The 19,117-nt window shown below is 38.9% G+C and overlaps 1 protein-coding gene across 1 annotated transcript in view; it reads left to right on the forward strand.

Moving 5' to 3' along the window:
- Positions 1–19,117, forward strand: part of LOC107561892 (low-density lipoprotein receptor-related protein 1B-like) — a 263,568-nt gene that overhangs the window by 73,540 nt on the left and 170,911 nt on the right. Inside the window, exons 4-9 of the mRNA XM_016246424.1 lie at positions 3,720–3,839; positions 4,634–4,762; positions 7,419–7,676; positions 8,047–8,209; positions 10,657–10,879; positions 15,218–15,404. Of these exons, the coding sequence (XP_016101910.1) occupies positions 3,720–3,839; positions 4,634–4,762; positions 7,419–7,676; positions 8,047–8,209; positions 10,657–10,879; positions 15,218–15,404 (1,080 nt within the window). The remainder of the gene's footprint in view (positions 1–3,719; positions 3,840–4,633; positions 4,763–7,418; positions 7,677–8,046; positions 8,210–10,656; positions 10,880–15,217; positions 15,405–19,117) is intronic.

Genomic DNA, 19,117 nt, shown 5'->3' on the forward strand with positions numbered 1-19,117 from the left:
TGCAAATGCAGTTGACACTACCTAAATTTTTAGTCAATTCGGTTGTAGAATGCATTTGTTACTTCCATAAATTACTGAACTGTTTGTGTACAGAACAGGATTAAGCACTAAAATTTTAAATAACAACTGAATTTAGCTGCAGTGTGTATGTGGCCATTGTGTTTGTGAATTTTGTGCATTTTCTTTAGAAAGTCAACTTCCTTTCTGCTTCCAACCTCCGTCCTTTCTTCTTTTAGCAAACCATGTTTTTACTCAACTGTCATCTATTTATAAACACTGCCTGGTAGGTGCAGACCCCCTGGTCACCTGCTCTGATCGCACAAACAAAAAAATACTCAAGCACACGCTCATTCCGCTGCAGTGATGGTCTAGCTGTCTGAGCCCTGGGGACGGTGGCTGCTCTAATGATGGAGACTGAGGGGAAGACCTGCTGTGAGTGAATAATAGACCTGTCCAGACATGTGCCATGTTCTCTGGACTGGTGATTCCTGCAGGGAAGGAGGCGGGGCTTATGATGCAGCTTTTTGATTGGTCTGTTTAGACGGTTGAGGAATATGCTAAAGTCAGGTGAAGGTGATGTCAAAGGTTTTCTATTAAGTATGTGATTTAAAATAAAAAATTTGATGTCCAACAACAAACATTGGTTTTATAAATGTTTGGGCACATCTTCTGTGTTGCTCTCCATTTGACTGATATTCATGTTCATGTACCTTCTAATTACTTCACCTATTTTGTTTAGTTTATTTTATTTTATAGAGAACATTACAGGTTTCTATTGGCCATTTTTAAAAGACAAGCCCTTCAGTGTTTTGTTTTGTTTTGCTTTTTTCATGTTGCTTTGTTTTGCTTTTTCTTTTGTTTTTCGCTTTGTTTCATGTTGTGTTGTTTTGCTTTTTGTTTTGCTTTGTTTCATGTTGTGTTGTTTTGCTTTGTTTCATGTTGCTCTGTTTTGTGTTTTGCTTTGTTTCATTTTTCTTTTCTTTTCTTTTCTTTTTGGAAAGCATTGCAAGTTTTTATTGGCCATTTAAAAAAGGACATGTCTTTTAATGTTTTGTTTTGCATTTTGTGATTTTTCTGTTCTTTTTGCTTTGTTTTATTTTGTGTTTTTTTGTTGTTGTTGCTGTTTTGTTTTGCTTTGCTTTACTTTTTTTCCCCCTTTTTTCTTTCTTTTAGAAAACATTGCAAGTCTCTATTGACCATAAAAAACTCTTCAATATGTACCAGTCCAAATTTGTATTTCAGTATAAAATATGAATAGCATTTGTAAGCCATTTCATTGGATCTTTTGAATGTGTCAAGCTTAAAGGTGGTCTGAAAAAACTTGTGGCATTTAAGTCTGTATAGATTTTCAAGGTCCCAGGCTTCAATTTTTAATGTGGTACGGGACTCCTGAGAGTGATTGATTGTTCACAGCAGCTAAAGTTCAAGCTCTTTGGGTTGGGGTAGAGAAATAGATCTGTAGGCATTTACCTTAACGCCCCTGTCAGTTTCAGCACCCTTCCTGGACTGCTGCCGTTAGCACTACATCACCCAGCGAGTGTCAGAGGAAGTAGGGCCCCTCACTGAGAGAAAATCACCTTGAGGGAGAGCTCTGGAGTTCACTGGAGATAAATCCTGTTGTGCGGGAGCCTGACTCACAGCGAGAGTCCACCCATAATGGCCTCCTTCCCACTCGGAGGAGATTAGTGTGAATCCGGGTGGCAGCGAGTGTTCTACAGTAGCTGCACTCATTCAACACCACTCGCAGTGTAAACAATGATTTTGACCTATTTTTGAAGTTACATTTGAAGTTTTGGGTTCCTAGCATAAGCATAATATTTCTCCAAAGAGTAATTCTTATCTGATAATCAACTCTCCCACCTGCTGTTTTGAATCGGAGAGGTCTAGTTTCCTCCTCCTGGATCAATGCTGGTAACTTTTCACTCATTTCAATGTAACATTTTAAGTCAGCTGCCTTTTTAAATATATGGAGTTTCACTTACTTTTTCCTTGATTTCTGCGATGTTTCTGTTTTTTTTTATACCTAATGGGCAAATACTGACATTTACATTTTTATAGGGTTATCAAAAGGTCCTTTAGAAATAATATCAGGAAAGTCAAACTCTGTGTGGTTAGATAAGTGTCAAAAAAAATTGGACGCAATATAAAAAAGTCGATTGTCTTTTATTAGCAGTTTTCTTTGCTTGCTTTTTGCAGATCAAAATTTACGATTTCAGTAACCGCTTTTCTTTTACACTGCTAAAGGCTTTATTTGCACTTTTTGTTGCCGCTAAATCATGTCAGTTTAATTTCTGAGGTTTTATGTCATTTATATGTCTCAGTTTGGCGTGCTGTTGCAAAATTTGACTATTGGTTAGGCCAGCTTCCTCCTCGTCATATATTCCGCCATATTTTTGACACAAATCTAATGCATATGAAGTCCATTATTCATTTTAAGTTCATGTTGTTTTTTTCAGTGAGGTGTAACTGTCTTGGGTTGTATTTAGTGTAATTATTGTTTTGTCAAATGTCGTACTGATCACAACTAGTCAAGTCAAGGGTTAGTCATAAAGGGTTAGTTCACCCCCAAAATGAATGATTTGTCATTATTTACTCTCAATCTTGTTTTTCATATCAAATGTTTTTTTTCTTATGTGAAACCCAAAATATGTTACTTCTGCTCTTGTTGCTCCCAGTTATTGTTATGTGAAAGAAGAAAACTACAGATGTAGTGGCTCAGATTCCCTATCTGCATAAATAAATAAAGAATCCTTTATAGCCGAGATTATGAAATATTTCAAGAACTGTTAGTCGCTTTCCATCGCTAGTCCCACATATAAATAGTTAAACATCTTTCAGCTCAAGTGGATACACATTCCCTGTAATAGATAAAAAGCCATTATATTTCACATTCAGTTAAGCTCATATTGTAAAACGCTTTGCATTACCCTTAAACGCTGTGATACATTTTTAAAGAAGTACTTAATTTAAAACTGTCAGACTCCAGCCATTCTGAACGCATGCCTCGGGTGGGTCGATGAATTTCTCAGTGCAATGCTTATTATTAATGTGGGCTTCGTAGCAAATGCACGCTAAAAATCTCTCTCGCTGACGATTAGATGGCTAAACCGTCTGCAATCTTTCTCTTTCTCACTCTTTACAGTATTGTCACGCACTTAAAACCGTCACAAATGACGAAGAAAAGCAAGGTGACCTGTTAGCCACACGCCAAGATGAATACAAACATCAAATATGGGCTATGGCTATTGTAATTGAAACAGACTGCCACCCAAGCTTTTAGAAATCACTGCTATTTTTCAACCTATTCTGGGATCAGTATATAAAGACGGGGCCATCTTCATTTGGCGAGCAATCCAGGAGAATGTGGTCGTCAAAACGTCCCTCATTATGAGGCTGTACAGGTGATAAATATCACACAATGGGCCTTAAATTTGTACTCCACTGTTGTGTATTGACAGCGATTTGGAGTGGGAGCTCGCGGGAAGAATTGCATCCACGGAAACAGGCCTTAAGTGCCACTTAAAAAGCGCTGAATCATGGTCTCGTAATGAGGCTGCATCTGTTCGACTTTTAAAAAATGATTTCATACTGGCGAAATGGCATTGTGCTTTTATGGAGGGTTTTGTCGAGTGTAAATGCATGTTCATTGGGAGGGCAAACTCTGTGCGTGATATTAAGACTGTGAATCAAAGTTTAAATGTGTGTTTGTGTCTTCTCAGAGTTGGTGGATAGCTGCAAGGAGCGAAGATGTCAGTTTGACTGTGTGATCATGAGAAACGGGACGTCCTGTTTCTGTGGGGAAGGTTTCGAACTGGATGAGGACGGGAGGCGGTGTCGAGGTGAGGGTCGTTAACATTTGAACTCTGTTTGAAGAATTGGACTCATTAGAAATGTCACTGAATTGAACTGTAGCACCTTAGAAACAGTTTTGACTTATTACAAGTAATAAAGGGAAAAAAAGTCCAATAAAATGCTTTCCAGAATGAAATCTTTCTATGAGCTCCTATGGAAAAAAGCAAATATTGGTGTAAGATCATATCCCTATACTCAGTGCCTGATGAAAGGTGCGAGCTATGCTAAGCTAGTAGGCTAAACTGTTAGCTACCTGACAATGTTTTCATTTGACTATATTTAGCTTTGGTAATGTGATGTGTACATTGAAAAGTGTAATTAACATATTTTTGTGATTAAGAAAATGTTTTAAATTGATTTTCTATCATTCCTAATCAGATACTGAATAGATTACCCATAGAAATTAGTCTCAGAAGCATGTTTGTGATATCTTGTTAACCAAGAGTTTTTCTTAACTAGTTTGAGCTATGCTAAGCTAGTAGGCGACAGTAAGTTCATAAAAAGTTGCCTCAGCTGATATTATTTTGAGTTCTCTAGAAAAGCTAGCTGTCCAGTGCATGAACTCGAACCTCAGAGAAATCGTTGTTGATTTCATGATAAATTATGGTTATGTTAACCAAAACAGCAATTTACTCACCCTTCCCTCCCCAAACATGCATTTGCATATTCATGTTTCTTGATAGGTTGCTGCGAAATGGTGACATTAAGAGTTGGGTTTGCATATTTAGGCCATGTTTGAGCACATTTAGCATTTAATAAATAGCCCCGCTGTTGCCTACAGATCATGATGAATGCAGGGATTATGGGACATGCAGTCAAATCTGTACGAACACACAGGGATCGTACAGATGCGCTTGCACAGATGGCTTCAGCCTGCAGGCCAACAGACGATCCTGCAAAGCCAAAACAGGTGAGTCCATTTATCATCCGTGTTAGTTCCAGTTCCAGTCAAAAAAAAAAAAAAAAACGTATTAAGCAACATTATTAAAAGTATTTTACTTTGATCTTCAACGGTGCTTTAAAAGCACAAGTCTAAAAATAATTAAACCCATGCATAAATCAAATATTATCTCAAGTTAATGTACTAAGTGCTGGAGAGATGGACGACTGGTCTAAATCTGTAAGAGAGTAATAAACTCTGACAATAAACTGATTTTTTTTGCACATTGTTAGTGCTAGGGGGGTGCTGATTGGGTTTTAGGGTTTGCTAGGTTGTTGCTAAGGGTTTTTTTGGGGGTAGGTGCTAAGACATTCATTTAGGGGTTTTGAGTGTTTTTAGCGCATTGCTATGTGGTTGCAACAGTGTTCAACAGCTAGCTTGTTTATTGTATAGTTTAGAATGGTTTTTAACACATTGCTCTGTTGTTTAAAGGGTGTACTGTGAAGTTGCTAGGGCATTCTGATGGGCTTTTGACACATTGCTACAGTATAGTTGCAGGGGATTCTGGGTAATTGTTAGCCGGCTGCCAAGGGGTTCTGAAAGATTTTTAGCTCATTGTTATGTGATTTGCTAGTATTCTGGATAGTTGCTCGTCAGTTCCTAAAGGTTCTGCTGGGTTTTTAGCACATTTCTATATGACGTATTGGTAATTTTGGGTAGCTTTAGCGCATTGCTACAGTATGTGGTCGTAGAGGTTCTGTGTAGGTGCTAGCCTGTTGCTAAGTGATGGTTTTTAGAACATCACTAAGTGGTTTCGAGAGTGTTCTGAGTAGTTGTTAGCTATTTGCTAAAAAGTTCTGAGGGTTTTTTCACACATAGCTTATGTTTTTTGCTGGGGTTCTTGGTAATTGCTAGCCTAATGCTAAGGGATTCTGAGTGGTTTTTAATGCATTGCTATGGGGTGTTTTGGGAAGTTGCTGGTTGTTAAGGAGTTCTGAGGGAAATTTTAGCACACTGCTACAGAATGTGGTTGCTGGGGATTCTGGGAAGTTGCTAGACTGTTATTAAAGGTTCTGAGGGTTTTAACATATCCTATGTGACTTCAAGGACATTTTGAGTAGTTGTTAGCCAGTTGCTAAGAATTTCTTAAGGGTAGCACATTTTTACAATATGTGGTTGTTGGAGGTTCTGGGTAGTTGCTAGGCTGTTGCTAAATAGTTTTTGGAGGTGTGTGTGTGTGTGTGTGTGTGGGGGGGGGGGGGGGGGGGGGTTAATGAATTTCTACAGTATGTGGTTGTTGAAGGTTACACTTTAGTATGTGTTTGCTGGGGGTTCTGCCTTGCCTTGATTGTTAGGATTCTTGGTTGTTGCTAGCCTGCTGCCAAAGGGTTCTGTTTTTTTTTACATATTTATGTGTGGTTGTAAGTTGTTATAGGGTTGTTGAACATAATATTAACATTTACTATAGATAATTGTCTCTTAGCAAGAACCACTAGAAAATAAGTGTGCAATACTGAAAACAAGGAAAGGTCAACAAACTCCACACTTGACATTTCAATCAGCATTTAAATTATAGTCGTCTTTAACATCCTAAGAACAAGTCTGGACTAGATGGGTAAACACAATGCCCTCTGGAATGTTTGATTGAACAAGAAAACCTCAGTGGAGTAGCGCGGTCACAGTAGCGATCATCCGAGTGCGTTAGTATAGATGACACTGTCATTCTCTTGATGCGAGTGTCAGTTACACTTACTGTCATCGATATGCAAATGGCCGCCGGCGAGCTGGGCTATGACAGAGCCGTGGGAGAGATAAACAGGGGAGGCCTTAATGGAAAGTCAATCAGAGCCCATCCAGCCCGACCTGCGACTGTCTATCAAATTTAGAGATGATTACACGCTCCGAGTTAATTGCACTTCATGGTGTCTGTTTATTAGTGAGAAAAAAAAAACACAAGCCAATCACAAAGTTTACGTGTGCATAATACGTGTCGCAGCAATTAGACTATTTTCCAGTAGTGTGAGCTTCTTAATGAACCTGTTTTAATTTCTATATAAGTAAGCAAATATATAAGTAAATATTTATATACTCTATGTTCATGTAACACATACATATTCATATTGTATATTGGTGTTTCTTCAACTACAAGCATTTTTATGTTCCAGGTGCAGGTTTTTGTGATAACTAGCTTTTTACTAACCATTAGTTCTTTCTTTCTTTCTTTCTTTTTCTTTCTTTCTTTCTTTCTTTCTTTCTTTCTTTCTTTCTTTCTTTCTTTCTTTCTTTCAATAGATAGATAGATAGATAGATAGATAGAAAGATAGAAAGATAGATGTGTGTATTATTTATTGTGTTAAATTATACATTTTATTAATATTTCTAAAATACAATTAGTGTATTTGTATATATGTGAATGTGTGTGTATATATGATTAATTCATATGTCAATATTTCTTTTTTATGGCAATTTATTTATTCGTTTTTTTTTTAGTTTTTTTTTTTTTACGGAAATTACATTTGTTGGTTCAGACAAAAATAACTTAATTTTGTAATTTATTTTATTTCAAGGTTTATTATTGAAATGTCTACAGTACCAAAATTTCCCAACATGAACATTTTGTTTAATGTAAATCATTTATTATAAATAGCTCTAATGACCGCTATGCATTTTGTGCTCCCTCTTTCAGATCCTGGTGATAAACCTCCGGTTCTGTTGACAACAAATATGAATTCTATATCAGTTGTTTACCTCAATGGATCATCTATGCCAAATCTCAAGTCCATGGAGACAAATGGGACTCAAATATTGGACTTTATTTATAGAGAAGAGTCACTCTGTTGGCTCTCAGTGGCCCAGGATACAGGTCAGCTGTGGTGTGCCCGCATGACCAAACTCAAAGGCTTTTCAGAAAAACACCAGATACGGATAGGTCAGAACCTACAAAGTAAGTATGCACGTCAAGTCTCGAAGCGCAAATTAAGGAATGTTTCGTAACTTTGATGATTAATTCAGAGCAAGTGCAAACTAATGTCCTTTGAAGTTTTTATGAACTTGAGTGTTGTGTTTAATGTCCATATAAATTGTCTCATTAGTCTATTTTTTCACTTATTTTACCTCTTGAAGTGTTTAATAATCTGCTAATGAAGTGTTTAATGTCACAAGGTTAAATGAGTCAAGTGTGCATGTCAAGTTGGTGAATGTCAGTTGTTGCTTCTTTGAAGCATGCATGAATTATTAATTGTTTCTAACTACCAGATCCCAATTTACAAACTCTTATGTCCCATGTTTAAAATTGAATGGTTTCTTCCATGTAGATGTGGAGCATATGGCCATCGACTGGTTGACAGGAAACTTCTACTTCGTAGACAGAGTGAATGACCGGATATTCGTGTGCAGCGAACAGGGAGATGCATGTGTCACCATCATCGACCTGGACATCCAGAACCCTAAATGCCTAGCGCTGGATCCCATCATGGGGTACACTTGCTAACACAATCATTAGGTCCTTTCATTTGTATGATATGGTAGCAATGAGTTTTTGTTGTTAAAACTGGGGTAGATATATCTGGGGGAAAAAATCTATTTAAATAATGTGACTACTGCTACGAATAATAAGTCATAGCTGTGATTGCACATCAGTTCTTATATGAATGATATGTGTAGTTGGTGCCGATAGCCTAGTGGGCAGTGCACTGACATATAACGCCGTTGAGTTGTGGGCGTCCCGAGTTCGAATACTGATCCCACTTCCCTCTCTCTCCCACCTTGTTTCCTGTCTACTCTACACTATCTTATCCTAATAGGCCTAAAAGGCAAAATGGAAATAAAAAAAGAATGATATGTGTATGAATTTTGAGTCTGAACTATCCGTTTTATAATATTATCTTTACTGATATTAGCTCTACAAACTGGTTTACTTCCAAAAGTATGTGAAAAAAATCTGTAAAATAGTTATGCTTATTATTATTATTATTAATAATAATATATTTAATAAATATTTACATTGAATTTTTTTTTATATTTCAATGTTTATTATTATTATTATTATTATTATTATTATTATTATGCTAAAGTACCTTTTATGTCATTTCATTTAAATGTTGTTTACACCATTTAGAAATATAAATTAAATAAAGTAAATCACAAGTATTAATATTAATCATCATCATAATCATAGTCATCATTATCAATTGTTTACGAAATAGTAATAAATAGTTTGATGATGATTATTATTAGTATTATACTGGGATAAAGTACCTTTTGATTTGAAGTAATTAAATCTAAATTTAATGTTACATAATTTAATTAAATACGATTTCAAGTAAGTAAGTAAGTATATTATTATTATTATTATTATTATTATTATTATTACTTAAAACATTAAACAAACAAATAAGTATATACGTAAGTACATAAATAAATAAATACCTTCCATGTTTAAAAAAATCATCAGTGAAAGATTTTTTTGTCATACTTTCATTACATGGTCACTAAAGTCTAAAGAACTGATAAAAGGTCAATAAAATGACCTTTTAGAATCCTCTCCAAACAAATAGTTCAAATAATTTGTTGACCTATGCAAAGATATTCAGCTATTTGTACTATCTTAAAATTATCATGCGTCCTAGAGGAGGCTCTTGTTTGAATTTTTCATAGGAGTGAATAAATCATCCTTATCTGATGTCGAGTCATCTATTCGTCTGTGACGTGAGAAACTCTTTGGTCTCTTGGTAAACATTCATTTGTATGCAGTGCTGAGTTGTGCATGCTGTTGGGGCCAGTTTGTCGCTTTCCGACGACGAGGATCGTTTCTGTGCCAGAATCCTCGTGCGGAGTAATGCGGATGACCTCCCCCTCTCTTATTCCGCTGTCAGTATGTGTTAGTATAAAGAGACATATCATACTGCGGCCCATTCATTCAGCTCCTGCTCACAGTGCCTCGGTTTAATTGCGCTGTTGTTACTGCAAGCATTCAGCGCTGGCACAATATTTAGCAGAATAGAAAAATAATGGGTATGAGTGGATCGATTAAATCTTAAATGGCCTTGACTTTTTATTTCATTTACATCAGATAGTAGATTCCGGTTTAAAACTGCTCTGTTCTTGCCCCCCCACCAGCAAACTCTAGTTGTTTAAGTGTTCAAAGTTTTCACAGTGGTTTTACTGACAAAAGTTCCTTTGTTGGTTTGAATTTGAATGCAGTAGTGGTGAACGTGAATTCAACAATCTTTGTTAGTAAAACAAAACTTTCCTGTCAACTGTATCCGTAACCCCCAATTTAGTCTCTCACTGTGAAACCTTTGATTGATAAACGTTAGTTTTGATTCACATCGCATCTTATTCTAAGCTCAAAATAACATTTCAAGTTTATGATACTATGCAAATCAACAAGTCAAACCAAATTTTTGTAACGTTTTGAAAAAAATTTGTGTACTTTGGTATATAATAAGGGTAGAGTATACCATTTTAAAGTTCGGAGTCAGTAACTTTTTTTTTTTTATTAAAGCGGTCATATGATGCTATTTTAAAGATCATTATTTGGTGTATTTGGTGTAACAGAATACGTTGACATGCTTTAATGTTCAAAAAACTCGCTTTCCGACGACGAGGATCGTTTCTGTGCCAGAATCCTCGTGCGGAGTAATGCGGATGACCTCCCCCTCTCTTATTCCGCTGTCAGTATGTGTTAGTATAAAGAGACATATCATACTGCGGCCCATTCATTCAGCTCCTGCTCACAGTGCCTCGGTTTAATTGCGCTGTTGTTACTGCAAGCATTCAGCGCTGGCACAATATTTAGCAGAATAGAAAAATAATGGGTATGAGTGGATCGATTAAATCTTAAATGGCCTTGACTTTTTATTTCATTTACATCAGATAGTAGATTCCGGTTTAAAACTGCTCTGTTCTTGCCCCCCCACCAGCAAACTCTTTTTCACGGATTATGGGACGGTAGCCAAGGTGGAACGCTGCAATATGGACGGCACCAACCGAACCAGGATAGTAGAGTATAAAACTGAACAGCCGACCGCCGTGACATTGGACTTGGTGAAGAAGCTCGTCTACTGGGCAGACGCTTATCTGGATTTTATCGAAGTTGTGGATTACAATGGCAAGAACAGACACACGATCATCCAAGGAAGCTCGGTAAGATGTGCTAAATCTCGGTTTCTTCTTCTTGAACCCATGATCTTCATGCGAAAAAAGACCAAAGCTACTTACGAAATTACATACCTGTGTAGTAGGTACTACATTTGGTTTGAAAAAGTATGAAGTATGTAAAAGTACTTAGTCTGAAACCGGGTAGTATGAATGAAATTCGAACATACTATGTCTGCCATGTTGTCACCGTCAAGTGACCTACCAGTTACATCGCTTCACTGCCATTTACTCCTCTCCCATAGCTTCATTGAATAGTAGAGTGTCCATTGAATGCGCAATCCAGAATCTCTGCAGAAGTAGTAGGTCATCGGGGTAATTTTCATCTACATTTTTTTAAATATTAGTTTTCACATTTCTGACATACTACACGTGGCATACTTATTTCAAATACTATCATTTTGAACATACTACTTTTTTGGCCCACTGTTTTTTGAAAACTATGAACGTTGGCATACTGTTAATATTGGCATGCATACTACTCTTTTGGCTTACTTTTTGTTTTAATAATATGAATTCGGCCATGCTTCTTTTTGGCATTCTATTTTTTGATTACTATGAATTCAGACATGATTTTCTTTTGGCGTGCAAGGCGAATTCAGACTTACTGTACTCGCCTTACTGTTTTTCAAATACTGTGAATTCAGCCATACTACTTTTTTGGCAAACTGTTTTTGGAAAACTACGATTATTGGCATACAGTTAATATTGGCGTACATACTACTCTTTTGTCTTACTTTTTTAAGTAACGAATTTGGACATACTACTTTTTTGGCGTACTATGTTTTTGAATACTATGAATTTGGACTTGCTCCTCTTTTGGGGTACTAGGTAAATTCGGACTATAGCCTACTTTGCATGATTTTTTCTTTTCTTTTCAAATACTATGAATTTGGACATACTACTTTTTTGGCACACTGTTTTTCAAAAACTATGAATTTTGTCGTACATTTTTCTCTTTTGGCTTTCTTTTTTTATAACATGAATTAGGTAACTACTTTTTTGGCATACTACTTTTGAATACTGTGAATTCAAACACTGCTTTTATGGCACACTGTTCTTCGCAAACTATGAATATTGGCTTACTGTTAATATTGCCATACATACTACTGTTTTGGCATTCTGTTTTTCACATAATTCGGACATACTAAACTTTTTGTATGCTGAGTTTCGCATAACATATAGCATGGAATTAGGCATATTCCGACACAACACAAGATGTGTTGCCATTTGCATGTGAATCCCCAACTACAGTAGGTGGTGAACATCTTGTTTATGCTGGTGCAGACCACCATATGAAAGTCTAGACCGGCAAAGATTGGTGACCTCTATTCATCTAAGCTATCTAAAAGTAGAAGTTATTGCGTATATTTTACCCAGCTGCCTTAATAGTCAGCAAAGCTGTGATAAATTATGCTCCTTTGAATAACTCTTAAAGCAGTTTATTTTGAAGGCTATAAAGTTTGGCTTCTCTCCCTCACTACCTGAACAGGCCCAAATGTATGGTGATGCAAAATTCATAGCTTCATAAATTCAGTATAAATTTCATCCATAGTTCATAGTACGGGCCAAGGGCACTGTCAGACCTGTGCATTTTTCTCAAAAACAGTAGATAATTAATCCGCAGTTGTTTATCAGCCTTATGAGACATCTGGTGTTAACTAATACCCTGATGCGATATTTAAGAAAAGAGTTTTACAAATTCCTTCTATCCCTTTTGGAATGTGCCTGTGTGCAGGTGTTCATGGTTTACATGATTTGTGTGTGTGTATATATATATATATATATATATATATATATATATATATATATATATATATATATATATTTTTTTTTTTTTGCTGACCCAGTGCATTGTGATTGGGCGAACACCACAAGCACGCGTCGGAAATGTAACACCCCTCACCATAATCGCGAGCATCAGCTTTCAAAGTAAATATCAAGACAGTTAATAATGTCGTTAGTTTTACCATCAGTTCAAGCTCGAAAGTGCAACAGAACAGACACAGTGATGATGCAGTACCCAAGCCGCGGTTAAGACAGCTGACGTGCTATGATTTCTGAGAGGCAGTTCACTCTCCTGTAATGTGACCCTGGTCCCCTCACACACACACACACACGACGCGTTACTCTGCACTGCGCAAAACTCCGCATTTGAACAGACAAATAGCAAATACTTAAACTAGTAACAAAACATACGCACAGTTGCTGATTCAGAAGCACCAGATTGTCATAGCAAAGTCAGAATTGACCCTTTTTTATTTTTAGAAATAGCCTTTGTGCACAGCCAGCCTTTTACTCTTCTAGGTTCAAAAAACTGTCGTTCATAAAATGCGTTGCACAAATTCAAACATCTGTGTTGTGCTGTTCTGTTGTAAATAAATCTTAACCAATGATTCCTAATTGCATCTACTTCAGGAAGGCCAAATAAAGTGCTTTTGCTTTCGCACTGAAATACACAGCGTCTCCCTGACATGGCTGCATCAACACTACTGCTGTTCCTGAAACCACGCCTTCTTTCTTTGCGTGTACATTTGGGCGGCATTATGCTAATATTTCCACATAGTGAGGTAGATATGTGGGGGCGTGTTAGAATGAGGCGTTTTAGGTAGGCGTGTTTGACTCTTAACTTTTGTAAAGAATATCTCTTTGGATTTGAGACTTTAGTCTTTGCAACTTTACAGATCTTCTTTATGCACCAAGAGCTTGTAACACTCCAAAGAGAAAGAAAAACTTGAAATCGCATCGTATGACCCCTTTAATACATTTATTCAACAAGGATGCATCAGTCGTGACAGTAAAGACTATTATAATGTTACAAAATATTTCTATTTCATGCTTTGTGGTACTCTCATGAATGGTGACAGGTTGACACAGAAGAGAAAAAAATCGATGAATGAAGTCAGTGTTTTTTCCTTTGCTCACAAAACGTATTCTCATGGCTTCATAAAAAAAAAAAAAAAAAAGATTGAACCACTGATATTACATGGACTATTTTAACAATGTCCTTACTACCTTTCTGGGTCTGGAATGTTTCAGTTCTGTTACTGTCTATGCAGAGTCAGAAAGCTCTCAGATTTAATCAGAAATATCTTAATTTGTCTTTCAAAGATGAACAAAGGTCTTACGGGTTTGGAACGACATGAGAGTGCGTGTATGGCACAATTTTCATTTTTGGGTGAACTATCCCTTTTTAAAAAATCTGAAAAAAAGTTAATGTATCATGAAAAATAAAAATATTCCACAAATATATTAAGCAGCACAACTACTTTCAACATTGATAATAATAGAAAATGTTTCTTAACCCTCTGGGGTCCGAGGGTGTTTTGGGGCCTGGAAAAGTCAGCAGATTTGATTTCTTAAAGATCATGTGACACTGAAGACTGGAGCAATGATGCTGAAAATTCAGCTTTGCATCACAGAAATACAATATATTCAAATAGAAAACACCTGTTTTAAATTGTAATAATATTTCACAATATTACAGTTTTACTGTATTTTTAATTAAATAAATGCAGTGGACATAAAGAGACTTCTTTCAAAAACAAATTTGATCAACTCCAAACTTTTGAATGGTAGTCACCACAAAGTAAATCTTTTAAATATTGTATGCTACTAACCTAGTAAACAGTGTCAAATCCAGTAAGATTTTCTTGTCAGTAAAATAGTTCCAGAATCAACATCCTACTTGTGAAATCACAGGGAGCATGCACCCAAACTGTGGCCGTTTATGTAAATTTGTCACATGTATGCAGCGTTAGGACTTGTTTTCCTTGACACTTTTGAAACCCTCTCATTGTCCCCAGCCAGATCCGTTAGCCTGGTTGAGCATCGAGTTGTTTTGACCTTGCAGAGTCCTGGCTTCCCACTACAACTCTTTTGTGTGCTTTTTTTATTGATTTGTTCATCCATTTCCTGTGAGGCTCAGCTCTAGCATATTCCCTGGGACTCTATCGAAGGCTATATTGGTGCATTTTTCTCAAAGCCGGCACTGAAAGATAACCTGAAATGAACTCCGCTACCTCTTACTCATTTGTTTTTACAGTCAGTCTTTCTCCCTTTTTTTTTTCCTGAAATCAAAGCCTCGACGCTACCCGCCGGTAATTTGTAGCACAGATGTGACATCAAAGATCCCTGCATATTTCAACTGGTGTCTGTCAGGGCTGCTGTTTATTCACCGAATGTTACATCGGCTCTATAGCTGGATGGATTAAAGAAGCAAATTTAAGCAGACATATTTGTGTCGTGTTCAGAATTAAGTCAAAGAGGTGCCATGGCCTCTAGATGAGTCTTTCTCTTTCCCCATCCCTGTGTTTCTCTTTCTAGGTGTCGCACCTGTACGGATTTGCACTCTTTGAAGATTACCTGTTTGCGACATGCTCTGAACCCTCCAGAGAGAGCAAGGTGGACATATTTAGGATAAATCGCTTTAACAGCAGTGACACAAACACCATTACTACTTTGGAAAGTGCCAGAGCTGTCCGAGTTTATCACAGATTGGCTCAACCTACAGGTAAACTTGTTGTCGGAGTGGGACTAATGCAATCAGTAATGGCTCAGATTAAAAATAGTGATACACTTTAATGTTTTTGGACTGAATTCTACTTAAATGATCATATTAGATTCAGTTTCTGTAAGACAAGTAATTAATACAGTTCTGCATAAAATATTGTATTTTTATGTATGTTGTTACATTGCAACAATTTATATACAGATATAAATTGTTTCGTGACTGATGCCTAATACAGACGAAACAAGCCAAAATGGCTCCCAATCTTACTTGAAAACTTGCTAAACGGAGTCTACGTGTGTGTGTTTTCTTTTGGACGATGAAGATTTTTACGATTTCTGTAAAATCTACATTATCTAAGCAGATCAATGCTAAACCCATTCTACTTCATAGTAAAATATAAAAGTAATTGTAAGAAAAAGTTTAAAATAAGAAATACAGTTTCCTTGTAAGATGCAAAGTCTTTGCGAAATTCGCAAGTGTGAAGAATAATTTCATGTTCTTAAGATGTTTTAAGGTGTTTGTATACTTTAATGAACTGACCTATCACCATTTTTAAGGGTATTGATATCAACATTTGCCATCCTAAAGCATTGAAGAAACATTGGGCTAAATTCAGTATTAGCATTTAGCCATATTATGAAGTGAATAATTACTTTGTGCCAAAATATCATAAAGCTATATATATAAAACCTGGCAACAGAGGTGCCCAACCTGGTCCTGGTCCAAACACAACTGAACCAACTAATTAGGATCTGAAGGAGCATTTGATAATTACAGACAGGTTTGTTTAATCAGGGTTGGAACTGAACTCTGTAGGAAGGTAGATCTCCAGGAACAGGATGCACCCCTGATCTATAACAATACATCTGTTTCACTTTAAATACTTTTCAGCTACTATAACTTAAGTCTTTGGGAAAAACAGTTATTATACATCTGAAATGGATGCAGTCACCACATAACTGATGTCTATATTGTCAAAATGTACAGTAGTAATTTCAAATCAATAGATTTATTAAATACAAAATAGAAAACATTCAATTCAGGTTAATACAGCTACATATAGCCAAAAATGTAAATACACAAAAGTACAAAAAAAAGCAAACAAAGCAATGTACAATTGTAGGATTTCGTCATGTGAAAGTTGATGTGTGCGAAAGTCTTATCTGTAGTGCATCAATTTCCAAACACTGTCCGTAGCTGAAGTTGACTGATAGCAAATTAATAATCCAACCTCTTGTTATGAAAACATGCCACAGCTCTCAAACACCAGACTCTTCGTAACCAGGAACAATAGTCCAGACTATGGTCCCATGTCAAAAAGAACTTTAAATCCATATTCAAACTGGACCATGATGTGGTGTCCTTTAGACTGGGCTTGAAATTACACATTTCCCAACCAGGATACAGCACAATGTGTTCAGCAGCTGGCTACTGCTGCTTGCTATTGCTAACACCCTCTACCACATGGCTTTACTTAAGGAAACCTAACACACCCTAGCATCCCTAGTGGTAAGGAAGAAAACTGCCAACAAATTTCTTATTAACAGGCTCATGTCTGGCCCACACTGGACCATCATGGGATTAATGTGGGCAGTCCCATAGTGTGGGCAGCTCACAGAGTGCCTGCAGTGAGCCCAAAACTGTGGGCCTCGCCTGGGCAAACCCGCACTGGGCCTGTTTAGGTTTGGTGTGGGATGGCCCTAGCCCACTGTCCCTCCAAAAAACCAGCATAGGCCCCGCAAGGACACGTTTGCAGGATATATATATATATATATATATATATATATATATACTGTATATATATATATATATATATATATACACACACAGTAACAAGAACAGAAACAGGGGCAAAACATGATACAGACAGTCCAGAATCCTGACATCACGCCCCCTCCCAGAAGGGTTGGGAACTTGGGAGGTGGCTCAAGAGGAGGACGGACACCCGGGAGGGGGCCGGCAGACAGAGTCCATGGGGGTAACGAAGGAGGGAGGAGCCAGGGAGACGACAGGAGAGAGCTGGAACAGGAGAAGCCAGGTGGGACCCAGCCCACAGTCATAATGACGGCCCACTGTGGAGCCGACGGAGGAAGGAGCCATGGAGGAGGAATGGCCGCCGACTCCAGAGGCCCGACCAGCGGCGGAGAAGCAGGTGGTGGAGGAGCCCGAGGCGGAGACGGATAGCCAATGAGCCAGGGGGGTGCCAAAGATCCGGGGGGCCAGGGTGAAGCCGAGGGCTCTGGCGACCAAGGCGGAGATCCGGAGATCCGCGGCAGAGCCGGAAGTGACTGAGGACCAAGGTGGAGCTGGTGGGAGGAAGGAGCCCAACGGAGCCGGTGGGATGGAGCGACGAGGTGCAGCCGGAGGAGCGGACTCCTGAGGCGATGGTGGGTTGACGACCAAGCTCCGACCAATGTGGAGCCAAAGGGACAAGGGAGCCCGGTGGAGCTGGTGGATCGACAGGTGATTGTGGAGGCGAGGGAGCTAGGAGCCGAGGTGGAGCGGCTGGGTCTACGGGCCGAGGTAGAGTTCGTGCCTCGGAGGCTGGAGGTGGAGGTGAAGGATTCTCCAGCCATGGCGACGCTGGAGGTTGGCAGACCCGTGGAGCTCGCACCGTATAGATGGTGGGCTGAGGGCGAGCAAAGGGGCTGCCAGACGATTGCAGTGGAGGAGGCAGAAACGGGCGGGTGGCCGGGCATTCGTGAGCCTCTGGGCTCTCAGGGCTGCCATCGGGGATCAGAGCCCCCTCCTGGCTGGACTGGGAAACGGGAGCCCCCTCAGGGCTGGACGGGACCAGCGGGGATGAAGGAGAGAAGAGAGGGGGCAAATCAGCTTCCAGCTCAGTTTCCCAGTCAGTAAGATCCCATTCTAAGTCCAGCAGCCCCAGATGTATTATTAGCTCACCCTCAGCCGCGGTGCAGGGGGTGGAGCTCCACTCCGCGCTCTCACCGTCCACGGCTTTCTCCCTCGCGATGGGCGTTGCAGCCGGCTCACGCACCTGGTCTGACGGCTTGGGCTCTACTTCCCGGGCGATCCTCCGCTCAGTCGCTTGGCATTGCGCTGGGTCGTAGATCGCGGCGGGAATTGGCTCTCCATCATCGGTGGGCTCGGGCTTTAGTTCCACACAGCGGGGGGAGATGGTGGGCTGGGCTCTGGTTCAGGAGTGGATCTGGTGATCCGTTTGTCGCCAGAATCCACTCCACAAATGCAGCAAAATCCACTCGAGGACCATCTTCAGACTACGGCGCTCTGCACGCAGTGTTTACACTTGTGTCATAGAATGCACAGAGCGCGTCGTCCGGGTTGCTGGTGGTGTTAGCTAGCAGCTGGAACAGTCTAGTATGGTCCTCGAGAGATCGCTCCCCCTGCTCTAGCAGGAGAAGGAGGAACTCTGGGCGGACGAGAGGATCCATAAGGGCACACAACGGAAAAAAAGACACTGGGTGAAAACGGGGAAACAAAACGGGGGGTAGACAATCGGAGGTTACTGTCTAGGTCGGGTCTTGTGTCACACTTACACTGTCGGAAGGACGAGAGAAACGTGGAGTACAATCAACAGTCTTTTAATCATTGAAACACAGGGGTAATCCAATACAGGAACGAGATGCTGACACATGTAAAGACGAAGTAGACCCGACAGGGGAGAAACGCAAAGACAGGAGCTTAAATGCTAGGGATAATTGAAGAAACACAGGTGGATCACATATGACAAT

The sequence above is a fragment of the Sinocyclocheilus grahami genome, unplaced genomic scaffold (genome assembly GCF_001515645.1).
Source record: "Sinocyclocheilus grahami isolate Dianchi unplaced genomic scaffold, SAMN03320097.WGS_v1.1 scaffold798.1, whole genome shotgun sequence".
Classification (NCBI taxonomy): domain Eukaryota; kingdom Metazoa; phylum Chordata; class Actinopteri; order Cypriniformes; family Cyprinidae; genus Sinocyclocheilus; species Sinocyclocheilus grahami.